We start from the raw sequence: 12256 nt of genomic DNA, 5'->3' as shown, positions 1-12256 counted from the left end.
CAACTGTGGTTGTTGTCCGTCTGCTGTGTGGTGGGGGAGACCAAGAAGAACTGTGCGTGCTCGACTGTTTGTTTAGTGCACATAAATAAAGCATACACTCACTCTATAGTCGACGCAGGCACTCAGACAGGCAATAGTGCTGGCACACACACACACTGATCAGATGGCTCCTGGTGTGATATAATCAAAGGCTATCGCATGGTATACTCAAACATTCCATTTCTATTTGAGCCTGCCGCAACTCATTCAACTGGTGTACGGCGGCGTGTGAATGTGTCTGCCAAGGCATGGGTGTTTGCCTGACCTCTGTGATATACTGGCCGGACTGCATTTAACCAACTGTTACTCTTATTAAGTTCATTAAGACGTGGTCTAGGTGGGCGACAATCGTCTGACAAGAGACGATGACCAAACCTGCTGATTTTGTCATCTGCAATTGGCCGGCATACACGCTCCAAGGGATAAGCACCATAAACTGTGGGGGAGGGGCTTACTTTGTGCATATGAATTTATTCAAATCAGGCCAACATGCAGGAGGCATTTTGTTGTGGCGCTGCCGGCGCTAAACTATTTTACATTTAGAGCAGCCAAAAAGTTGGCAAAGCCAAAAGCCGCAATCGAAGCCCAGGAACGTAAACCAAAATGCTTGCCCCTTTAGCTACATGTGTCAGCCACATGCATGTCTATGCCAATCTCTTTCTCTCTCTCCCTCTTTCTCACTGTCTCTTTCTCTCTCTTTCACTGTGTGCTACTGAAGGCAGCTTTGTTCACATGTTTTCACTTTGTGCTTAATTTGCATTTAAATGGTTTTTGCACTTAGGCTATTTCCCGTGTAAATGAGCTTTGTTTTCTTGTATATTGTTGTTGTTGTTTTTACTCGGTCAACTACGCTTACATCAAGGGGTAAGAGTGGCAAAGAGCCAAACCTTTGCTTAACGCTGACTTAACTTGCATTTTCAGCAAGGACATATTGTGTATATACTATTAAATTCCCATGACCGTATAAAGCCTTCACCCTTTTGTCCTTTAGCAGTTGACATATTCAGTCCAATTGGTAAGTCCCGAACATTAAATGAAATATTTAACTACATATGTTAGTCAATTTGTGTCTCCTCGTAATTCTTATGTTAACAATTTTCTATTGAACTTATCCAATCCCCGAATGATTCGATAATAACATAATCATAAGTCAAACACAATATTTACGATTGTAACTAGAATCCATATCTAATTGCTTCTTATCATTAAGTAATTGCTGCCGTTAATTGAGTATAATTTGATTTATTGTAAATATTTGATGTTATCTTTCTATGTACTCAAATAATTAATTGTCAAGAAACAATTTCTTCCCTTTTATTTAAGCTCCTCCAAATAAATCAATTCAATTCTTTAAAACACAATGTTTTGGCTTACATTGAATTTGGCTGACATTTCCGCAAAAGTTGCATATTTTATGACGCGGTATCTTGTTATTTATAAAAACAATTTTGTCTGAATTTGAATTGTGAAACAAAAAAAGAAAAGCAAACAGTTTACATTAGCATAGACAAATATTCGACTATATTTTTAACCCAGTTGATACAACCATTTTGCGCAGAAACTTGCAATGCAGGTAAGCACTCATTTTTGGACTTGATCATCAGTCCCAATAAATGAAAACATGCCTGATATAAAGTAAAGGGCATACGAATTTCAGTAAACTTGAATTCACATTGACATTTAGCCATTCTCGTTGTATGTAATTGTGTGTTCATGTACAGTGTAGACGGACGAATGGAACAGGAAAATAATATTTGTACAATGTGACATTGGTCCGAAAGCTATGACAATGTTGTCTGATATCAGTCTGTTTGGTCAGACTTATGGAACAGACACTTATCATAGAATCGTGCTTCTAAATATTGATCCGAATGGGACTGAAGAGCATTTTGCGTATTAGAAAGAAGCCACCACGCCTTTTATGACTCAATAGCTTAGAAATTATATGTCAGAGGGTATGTACACATGACGACGCCTGAATGAGTGAGTGGGCGAATGGTGAGATGGGATAGTGGGTGAAATGGCGAACGGCCATGTTCCCATTTAGCGTAGTGTCAACTTTGCTGTGGTGGTCACTAATGATGACAGCCTGGCAGCCGCAGTCGGAGGCAAAGCCAAAGCACAAACACATAGAAAACAGAATGCACAAAACCCAAGCGCAGAGACCTTGTCACTGTCCAGTCTGACAATGATGTGGCCCATGCCCAAACCCAAGTCATGGTGATGACTGCGCTGCCTGCCATAGTTCGCCTTGCTTGGGCGAAAAACAAGCTGATTTGATTGTTTGTAATTAAAAGTGGACGGACGTTGAGAAAATTAAATGACCATACACAGGATATGCGAACCCAAAATGCCCGCACTGCCCGGGACATGAGCCACCATCAAACTCTTGGTTTGTTTGTGTAAGTCTGCGTTTTGCTGGGCATAAAACTTTATGGCCAAGCTCCATGACTGGACGGGCCGCGCCAGGCTGGGCTGGCCGGACTGGTGGATCGTTAATTTAAAAAGTAGGAATCTAATAAAATGAAATGCGCTCACAAGTTCAACACGTGCCAGATAAAGACATGGCAGCAGTGATGTGTATGTGTGTGTGTGTGTGAGCAAATTAAATGGTTAATTAGCATAGTTCCTTTTTGATTCTCTTTCATTCTTCTTTCGAACTTTAAATGCAATGACAAAACCTTTTTCCTTACGATTTATTTTCAGCCAAGTCAATGACTAAATAATATCCTAAAAATGTCAACCTTAATGTTCAGAGTTTGAGAAACACAATTAACTTGTCACCGAAATCGAAGAAAACGAAGTGTACTCTGTGCTCCGAGGACTGCCTGTCATCAGGCATATTAGCAGGCATGAGTAATGGCCTGTCGCAGAGCAAGAATATTAGAATTTAAAGGTATGGGCTACCCTCATAGAATAGAAAGGGCTTTCCTTTTAACAAAGCTGAAACTCAAGTGGAGCTTAAAAATTCATTATGGTGACCTTAAAAATAAGTTACGAATTATCAATTTACAATTACAGTCAAAATGAAGACTATAAAGAATCAGGAAGTATAGCAAAAAGATCGAACAACTGAGTCTGATTAGTTGAAAACTACTCAAAGGTTATTAAGGACCTGTATATAATATGTAAAACTCGTTTCCCAATTCGTAAGATAAGTAATTGTCTTGCCACAGTAAAAACACATTCCATCAATTGGTTTCTAGTTGTTTAACCAATTATCTTTAGTTACATTTACTTATAAGATTTGATTTTTCAATATTCAAGCTTATTTATAGCCTATATAATAATAATTTTAAGACTAGTAAGGCTCAAAACTTACGCCTAGATGCTTCACCTCTTTGAGCATTAATTGTTAAAAAAATATCAAAGAAGTTAAATTCGGCTATGCCGAAGTTTATATACCCTTGCAGTCCTTGACAATAATAATTTCACATGTTCAAAATTTGTTTTGTGCAACTCAATTCATTAATATACAAACAAAACAATTTTACTCTTCATACTATGTACAATTTGTTCTTCTTCCCTCATTCCCTAAGCAAAGCAACGCACGCATACACATACAGTTTATGTAGCGTTGCGTCTGTGTGTGTATGCATGTGCTCTGTTGATTTGATGATGACGTGGTAGGCAGAGCTGCCGGCAGCGATTGAACCGATTTATATAGACTGTAACTTGTGTTCTATTTATCCGATCAGGGTCAAATTTTGGGATCTGAGATTTTATATCAAATTCTATTATATTGGTAAATTTCATGGGGATACTCCAATTTTTGCAAACATTTTTGTTCCAGAGTTATATGATATAGTAGTCCGATCCCAAAGATTTTCATACTTTATCTCACCCGGGTAAAAAAAAAGCTCCCAAAAAAAATTTCATCCCGATAGCTCTTAAGATGGCTGAGTAAAACGCGTACGCACCGACGGACAGACGGACAGACGGACAGACGGACATGGCTATATCGACTTAGCTTCTCATGCTGATCAAGAATATATATACTTTATGGGGTCGGAAACGTCTCCTTCTGTGCGTTACAAACATCTGACCAATTTTATAATACCCTCTGCAAGGGTATAAAAACATAAATAAAATAATTATTTTTCTACCTCCAGGCAATTGCAAGCGAGAATAATGCTAATATTTCTGTATTTATATGTTTAAATTACACATATAACTTATTTATTTGGTGCTTTGAATTCTATTTATAACTTTAGGTTGAAATTTCATTCCATAATGTGATAATACATTTTGTCTGTTAATGTGAATCGTTGACAAAACAACGTGTGTTTAATTAAAATTCCTGTTGCTCAAATTCCGCCAGTCCTGGGTACATAAGTCCTTGGTAAGCTCATTGCGACCACAACTGGTAAACCGCTTAATTGACTACAACTACAACTGCAACTACAACTATACAATATGAGCTTGATACATTGAGGAGGATGTCGATGTCCTGGTGAGATGACTTTTGTAAAATAATTAAGTGGCTAATGAATGCAATCGGAGTGGACTATCAAAAATTAAACATAACAGAAAACGAAAAGAAGAGAAATAGGATAATTTTTATTGCACGAGCCAGGTCGGGGCACACTTAATGCATTTAAAGTGGCCACTTTGGCTGGCCAAAAGAGTATGGAAATGGCAATGGTTGGGCCATAAAACCGCCTGTTGCTTCATTGGAATCGGCGACAGACTGGATAAGGTCAAAAACTGTTGCGGTAGCGCAACAACTGGCCGGATAACAGAGAGCGAAAGCTTTGAATGGAAAGCTTTCTTGCTCTGGATCTCGCTCGTGTACACAGTCGTTGGGAACTTCGTGCAGTTGGCTGGAACTGGATTGTTTCGCATCCCACAATGCCCTATGCGTGCGATGCGATGGCGAAAGTGTGGGTGTATCCTTTTTGGGTTGTCGATATTCCAGGCAGACTGTGCGTTGGTCCTTTGCCACTTCAGTCTAGGATAAACGCTTGCGACGAGCACAACAAGTGCGCGCAATCAGTTCCGGTCCAGCCAGTATCTTCTTGGTTCTTAGAGAGTCAATCCCAATATTCCCAAGCCAATTCTCCATCTCTGTAGTGTGTAGTGCTGCTGTGTGAAAGTGAAAGTTTGTGCGTGCGTGTGAGTGTTAATAGCCAATGCTGAGATAAAGGCAATAAGCTGGTAGGACATCTGCTGGCCACATCATATGCTTTTCGGCTGCGTTTGCGCGTGAATTAAATTAATTCGTTTCGAGAGCTGCGCGCGTCTTATCGTTGCAGTCAATTTAAAATGTAACTAAGTCGATTACATTATTTTTGTGCTCTAATTCGTGGCGAGTATTACATGAGAAATTGGTGCCAAAACAGTTGTTATAACGAAACGAGCCACCGATTTTTCCTAGTGTATCAACTTGTTGGGATAATCGCCAAGCTGATTGCAAAGGAATTCAATTGAAAACTGCATTTTATATTGAGACCCTTTCCACAATTCGTGGCGCAACTGGACTGACAAATATGCATAGCTATTGGATAATCGTTTTATTCTTAGGATTACTAGGAACTAAGCCAACAAGTAAGTACATTTTCCAATCCAAAAAATATGTGCAGTTTATTTCTGTGAAATTGCTTCTGTTGCCTTTTATCTGCTGCTCGTGTGTGTGTGTGTGTGTGTGTGTGTGTGTGTGAGCAGCACATAAATCTATTTATACGTAAATTGATTTCCTTGAACTGCCTTGCAAATGGTTTCACTTCACAAGGAAAAGCCATCCAAACAGTAAATCAGAAAATATTGACAGTTTTAAATGGTTGGGAAATAAGCACATATTGCAGAAAGATTATATGATATATTGATAAATGGCTTAAAAGTTGAATATTTACCAGAGTTATGTGGTTTGGCTGAAGCAAAGAGTTTCAAACGTTGATTAAAAATTGTTTCAGTGTTCATTTTCTAAACTGCTTTCCATTTAAAATTTTCTTAAATGGGTTTTTTAAAACAAAAATTGCTTAAATTTCGAAAACATTTTAAAGTGTTCGTATTTGTGAAATGTTAAATATCAGTTAATAGAGGGGAAACGAATTAAAAGCTAACGCTAATATATCAATTTCAATACCACCAAAATTATTTTAAATCGATTGTGACGGCAAGGTTGAATAAATAATTAGTCTCAATTCTATTTGTGACCCCTTATTTTAATGGAAATTGAGCCAGGATATGCCAGTTCTGAGCAACGCGAACTCGATAGCCTTTTCTCCTTTTTTGTTTTCACAAATTGTCGTACCCTGTTTTTTGCGCTTTTTTTTGACATTTAACGAGAAATATGCATAAGTGAAAAAAGCAAAAGCAAAAAAAAAAAAAAAAGAAAATGAATAAAGAAAAGCCTGTCGGCTAATTGCAAATGGTGCACAGGCATGTCAGCGAATGGCCGCCCACTTGGTTTTTTGCACTCCTTGTTGATTGAGTTAAAAAAACCTCCAACAATCACCACAAGAACAACGACAACAGGACCAAGGGAAACATCTGAATGTCACGCACACGGTCAGCGGCAGCAGCACCTGTGCGACTTCTGTAAGAGTTTCCTTTTTCGGTTTAATTTTGTTTTTGCTGTTGTTTTTTTCCATAAGACTCATGAATAATTCATTGTGCACGCTTCGATTATTTACTCCATAAACATTCTCGTATAAAGTCTCCTTAACTTGGTCTGGCCAGGGTGGGTCTCGGTGTGGTCAGAAGCATTTAACAAGTTGTGTGCAAGTTTTTAATTTTCATAAATTGTGAAATTGTAAAATTGTTAGCTTAGCAAACATTTACACATTGCAGCAGTGGCATGCAATGGCAATTAAAATCGATTTCGAGATATATTTGATTGCCTTTTGCATGGAAAATGAATTGCAAATGTCATTGCTAATGGCAATTTTGTTTGAGTTGAGGCAAAATGCTTGTGGCAATTTGATTTGATTAACGAACCAATAAGCGACAGAGGAAAAGTATGCCACAAAATTAAATTTCATTACAGCTTCATTTTGGTTGAAAGTTAATCAAAAACTCAATGAGCAGCTCGTAAAAGCCTCCACATCACCATTACCTTCCTTCTTGGATGCTTGTTATACGTTTTGCCTGTATCTATTACACGTTGTCAGTGGCAACGTAATCGCTGAAAAATTAATACGCCAAGGAGTGAGACCAGTAGAAGGAGGGCAAGGAGAAGGAGAAAGAGAAGCTGTTACTGAAGCTGATGACGGGGCAGGGGCTAAGAAAAACAAGGATCTGATGCTGTCGCAAAGCACGTTTTTGCAATTTTAACCCCCTTGCTCTTTGCTCCGTCTCTATCTCTCTCTGTCTTCTTATATGGTCTTTTGGATGGGATATAAGACGGTCGAGCGTCATATAAAATGCGCCGATGCCACAGTAAAATCAATTTCAAGTCATTAAACGAAATGAATCTTTATGGAGACTCTTGATGGAAGTGAAAGTTTTCTTGCGCTCCTTTTTCTTTATTTTTACACGCACACACACACATACATACATGTAAGCACACATTATCAGCTTGAAGAAAAGTGTAATCGAAACTGCCCTAATACATTTGATGCGATTATTATTGATTTTTGTGTTGTTTATTTTATTTTTATTTTTGCTTCTCGCTCTTTTGCTTTGCACTGAAATTGTGCTGATTGAATTATTTATCTGGATGGGAGTTCATTAGGCACTCAACTTCATTCTTGGGGGAACAACTTAATTGAGTTCTCAAAACTGTCGAGTATTTATTTACGGAAGCAACAAAAGGCATACGTGACTGGCATATAAAGGGATATACATATCTATGTATGTATGTATGTTTATATCCTTTATACACATATATAAGTAGATATCTGCATTTGTAGTAATTCCTTTCTATTGTTTAGTTTGCTCTTCATTTGATGGTGAATTTAATTTTGAAATGAAAGCAAAACATAAGTAAATCAATTTGGCTAACTAAACATGCAAACTGCATCATGAAATTTACATTTTCACAAATATTATTCCAGGCCCATTGCCGCAGGCTAAGAGCCACTTCAACGATAACGACAACAACAACCACAACAACAAAATTGACAGCGACAGTGATGACGACAATGTCGGCAACCGCTTTGGGCCAGGTCTGGCCTTCGCGTTGTATGCTTAATGTGGCCACATGTCCATACAAATGTAATAATTCTGAGCGTTTCAAGTGTGGATATATGTGTGCGTCTGTGTATTTTGTGCAACCTCAATGTAAAGGCATGGCAAGGCAAAGCAGTCCAGAATTGCCACTGCCACTGCCGCTGCCCCTGGGTAAACCAGAGATGTGGGTGCACACAAGCATACACAGGCCAGAGGAAAAGACAGAGTCTCAGTCAAATGAATAAAGAGAGAGAGAGAGAGAGAGAGAGAGAGAGTGGGGTGGAGATAGACGACGCCTGCAGCCTGCAGTTGACTAACTGACTCGTTGACTGACTTACTGACTGACTAGCATATGACGACTTTGACAAAGTAATGCTACTACCGACAAACCCTACCACTGTCACATGTCTTCCCCTCACTTGTTGTGATTTAGACATGTGTGTGTGTGTGTGTGTGTGTGCGTGTGTGCCTGGTATGTGTGTGTAGAAAAGACGCTTCTTGCATACCTAATGAAAGTTTTTTTTATGTACCGACAACACACATTTCGCCATTGCACTTTAATGGACCTTTATGCTTAACCAAAAAACTTTTTCGGGTATACACATTTTGATGGGAACTATGGAATGGATAAACTAATGATAACAAAAAGTTTCAACTTCAATTGTCCCGAGACAATTCGATAATATTCAAATGTTTCTTCGATTTGTGCTGTTTGTAAAGAAGTGAGTTAATAAAAAAGGTTTGGACTCTGAATGGCTTGGCAAAACTCATAGGCAAAGTTCTAAAAATACCCTTTAAACCGATATAAAATATAAATATTGTGAACAGTCTATAAATTGTTGCTGATATTGTTGATGCCATGGGCAAAGTTTTTACCGGCATGCTACTGTCGAAGTTAACTTGAGCGGTGGAAATCAGATTAAGGTAAATATTATACATGGGAGTCAGGCACAGTTGAAAGTAGCTGCTGCTGCCCTGTAATGTATGCTACACAATTTGCTCGAGCAAGCCAAAGCCGCAGGTAAAAAACATTTGGCATCAGACTTGAACAATTTTGCACAAATTTGGCGCAAAGACAATCAAAAAGTTATAAAACAAGCTTCTAAAAGAGAGAGAGAGAGAGAAAGGATAAAAAATAAAAACAACAACAAAAACAATAACAATGCCCGGATCTTTGCCCATGCCGATGCCCAGAGAAATCGGAAAGCGGAAATGAAGCTGGTATGAGAATGGTTCTTAAGGAATTCGGCCTCCGACAATGAGGCGTGTGTGTAGCGGGCTGTAAAAACTTTGTACAACTTTTTCTCTTCTTTTGGTTCTTCCTCTTTTTTTCTCGTCTGTTTCATTCTTACCGTTGTTTTCCTCTCATACTATGCTGCTGGTATTGCGCATACGCCTCGTGGTCTTATTATCAGCCGCATCAGCGGCGCCGTAAAGTAAATGCAAAGTGTGCAAAGTCTATAAACGAGCGTCAAACTTAAAAGCCCAGAGGTGGCGTCGCCTCAACGTGTTTTTCCAAGGACGAGGACAAGGACTTTACGGTTTTGCTGTTGGGGCAAGTGCGTTGTGTGTGTGTGTCAGTGTGAGTGTGAGTGGGTGGTGAAGTAAGGGAAGGTATATCAGGTTTATCGATAGGTAAGCGGCAAACGAATGGTGAGGCCTATCAAAAAGTTGCTCACACGACAAATTGCCACAGCGACAGCCGCCAAACATGGAAAACGAATTTTATATATGTAGAATACATCTCTCCCTCTTTCGCTCAATCTATATACGAATGTACATATATAAATATAGGTATAGGTACATCCGTATATACATTTATATGCGATTCCTATTATTTGTATTATTTATGATGTACCCAAGCAATGTCGTTAAACAGGAGCCCATTAAAAACGGTCTCGTATGTGTGTGACAGATGCCAGCTGCCCTAGGGCAGGCGCACCCGCACCCGCACCACCACCACCACCGACGACAACAGCAGCAACAACAATAAGAACAACAACTCCAGAAGCAACAACACCAACAGCTATATGAATGATAAAAGTTGGAGCGAAAAAAACAAAACAATTATGCCTAAGTGCGGGCTCTTCAAATATTTATGAAGCTGACACAGCAATAAGAAGTATTTAGACAAATAAAAAAAGTTAAAAAAAAAAAAAATAGAAGGAATCAAATTTCCGTTGACTGTAAAATTCCAAAAAAGACTTGGGGGCGAAAACTATTAAAATGTCAGCAAATAATTACGCATGACAGAAGATGCATAAATCTGTTTGCCTCGTAATGCCAAATCCCTCCTTGCCACTGCCACTAAATCGGACTATTGCAAAGCTATTGAGGCAAAGGCAAATGCTCCACTGAAAACGGCCATAATGCGACACTTGAAGCAGAGCACCACGAAGTTGCCAGTCAGCTCAACGCTTCTGTCTGCTGCTGGGCGTTTGAGTGGCAAGAGAAAGAAAGCACTTTATCAAAAGGGATTTAAGGCGCTGCCCTTCAAAAAAATACAAAAAAAAAAAAAAAGAAAACGAAAAAATGGCAAAAGAAAATAAGGAAATTTCTTCAGAAAACCCAAAAAGTACACCCACAAAAAATAGTTCTGGTGTCTGCAGCACTTATAGAAGAAATCTTCAGTTAAACGTTAAACATTCCTTTTACATCAAAATCAAGAAAAATGTTTACGTATATTTTATACAAAATTTGTAATAATTTTTTTAAGTTATGAAATGATTTATTATCATAACATTATTTAATCATATTGCTTTGTAATCATTAAGTTATTTTGAAATTGGTTTAAAGTTAAGCATTAGCTGTCTGATTTCAGTTCTATAATGAGGGTTTCCTGATATTAAATAGTACATTTCATTTCGATTGAAAGGATTGGGGCAAAATATATTTCGTTAAAGTATATTTAAAAACTTACTTAATACATCACAAATTAGTTAGTTAATTAGTCAACTTTGGTTAACCAATTTTCTTAAGTGTACTTAGATTTGCTTTAGTGTAGTGCTTTACCACAACTTGACTTGATTTGCGTTTGCTGTGACACTTTTGTTATAACAATAACGGAAATGAAAAAAAAGGAAGAGAAATCGATTTTCCATTTTTCACTAAATTTATGAGTTTATTAAGAGTCATTTTTATTGTGGCTTTCGCGCGCGCACCGTCCCCTTGTTGACACTGAAAACGCTTGGCCCTTTTTTGTGTCGGAGAGAAAATATCTGGCGATATTTGTGTTTTATTGGCTTTTCTGTTTGGGAGCCAACTTTAGCAGCTCTTTGAAGTTCTTTCACTGGTTTGGGTTTTAATGAGCCTTAATAAAGGAATGTGCGGGTAACTGCAGCATAAATCTCAGCTAACCCAAATCACAAAATGCGTTGGCATTACAAAACAGCCATTTTGCAAATGATCCTAACTCTGGCTCACAGCCTGAAATAATAATTTCTCTCGAAAGAAAAACCCATAAATTGGCAAGGGGCAGGCAATGGGTCAGCAAAATGCTAACACGATTTCCCATTTCAACCAAACAAGAAAACCAAAAAAAAAAAAAAAAAAAAAAAAAAAACGGAGAAGTAAAAGCAAATGTGAGAAAATTGCCAGCAAAATCGAAATGTAAATTGACCCTCTACAAATGACAAACAGCATCCGGCTGGAATGCTGCGCACTGAAGCGTTAATTATTCAGGCTAACATACCAAAGATGAGAACCATGGCCCATGGACGTAGCTAGAGAGTCGAGGTATTAGTCCACAACAACACATTTTCGCCGCATTCATTATTATCCACAGTTTGATTTTTGCCACAAAAAGTTTCTGGCCTCAAAACTTTTGACAAAGGTCGAAACCATTTTAAAGTCAAACGCTGCCGGCAATTCCGGCAGAATGAATGATCCCAGCTCTGGAGTTTGGTTAGAAAAGGCAAGTTTTCTGAGGTTTTTTGCAGGGATTTAGGCGGAAGCACTTGTCCACCAGTCCACCAGTCCACAAGTCTACCAAGTCCAACACCAAGTCCAAAATTCAGGTTCAAAGGCTAAATTGATGGCGCATAAATTTCTGGTCCCACAAATCCGACTGAGCTTAAGCCATAAGCGGGTCCCATGGTCAAGCAAA

At 38.5% G+C, this 12256-nt stretch overlaps 1 protein-coding gene across 1 annotated transcript in view; it reads left to right on the top strand.

Annotated features, from left to right (window-relative positions):
* The first annotated feature begins 5008 nt into the window (after positions 1 to 5008).
* Positions 5009 to 12256, top strand: part of beat-VII (beaten path VII) — a 42451-nt gene continuing 35203 nt past the window's right edge. The window contains 1 exon segment of the mRNA XM_068297592.1: positions 5009 to 5586. Within this exon segment, the coding sequence (XP_068153693.1) occupies positions 5529 to 5586 (58 nt within the window). The 5' untranslated portion in view covers positions 5009 to 5528.

Source organism: Drosophila tropicalis, unplaced genomic scaffold (assembly GCF_018151085.1).
Source record: "Drosophila tropicalis isolate 14030-0801.00 unplaced genomic scaffold, ASM1815108v1 contig_859, whole genome shotgun sequence".
In the NCBI taxonomy this organism is placed as follows: Eukaryota; Metazoa; Arthropoda; class Insecta; order Diptera; family Drosophilidae; genus Drosophila; species Drosophila tropicalis.
The sequence above is the reverse complement of the archived record's forward strand: the minus strand, read 5'-3'. Positions and strand labels throughout refer to the sequence as shown.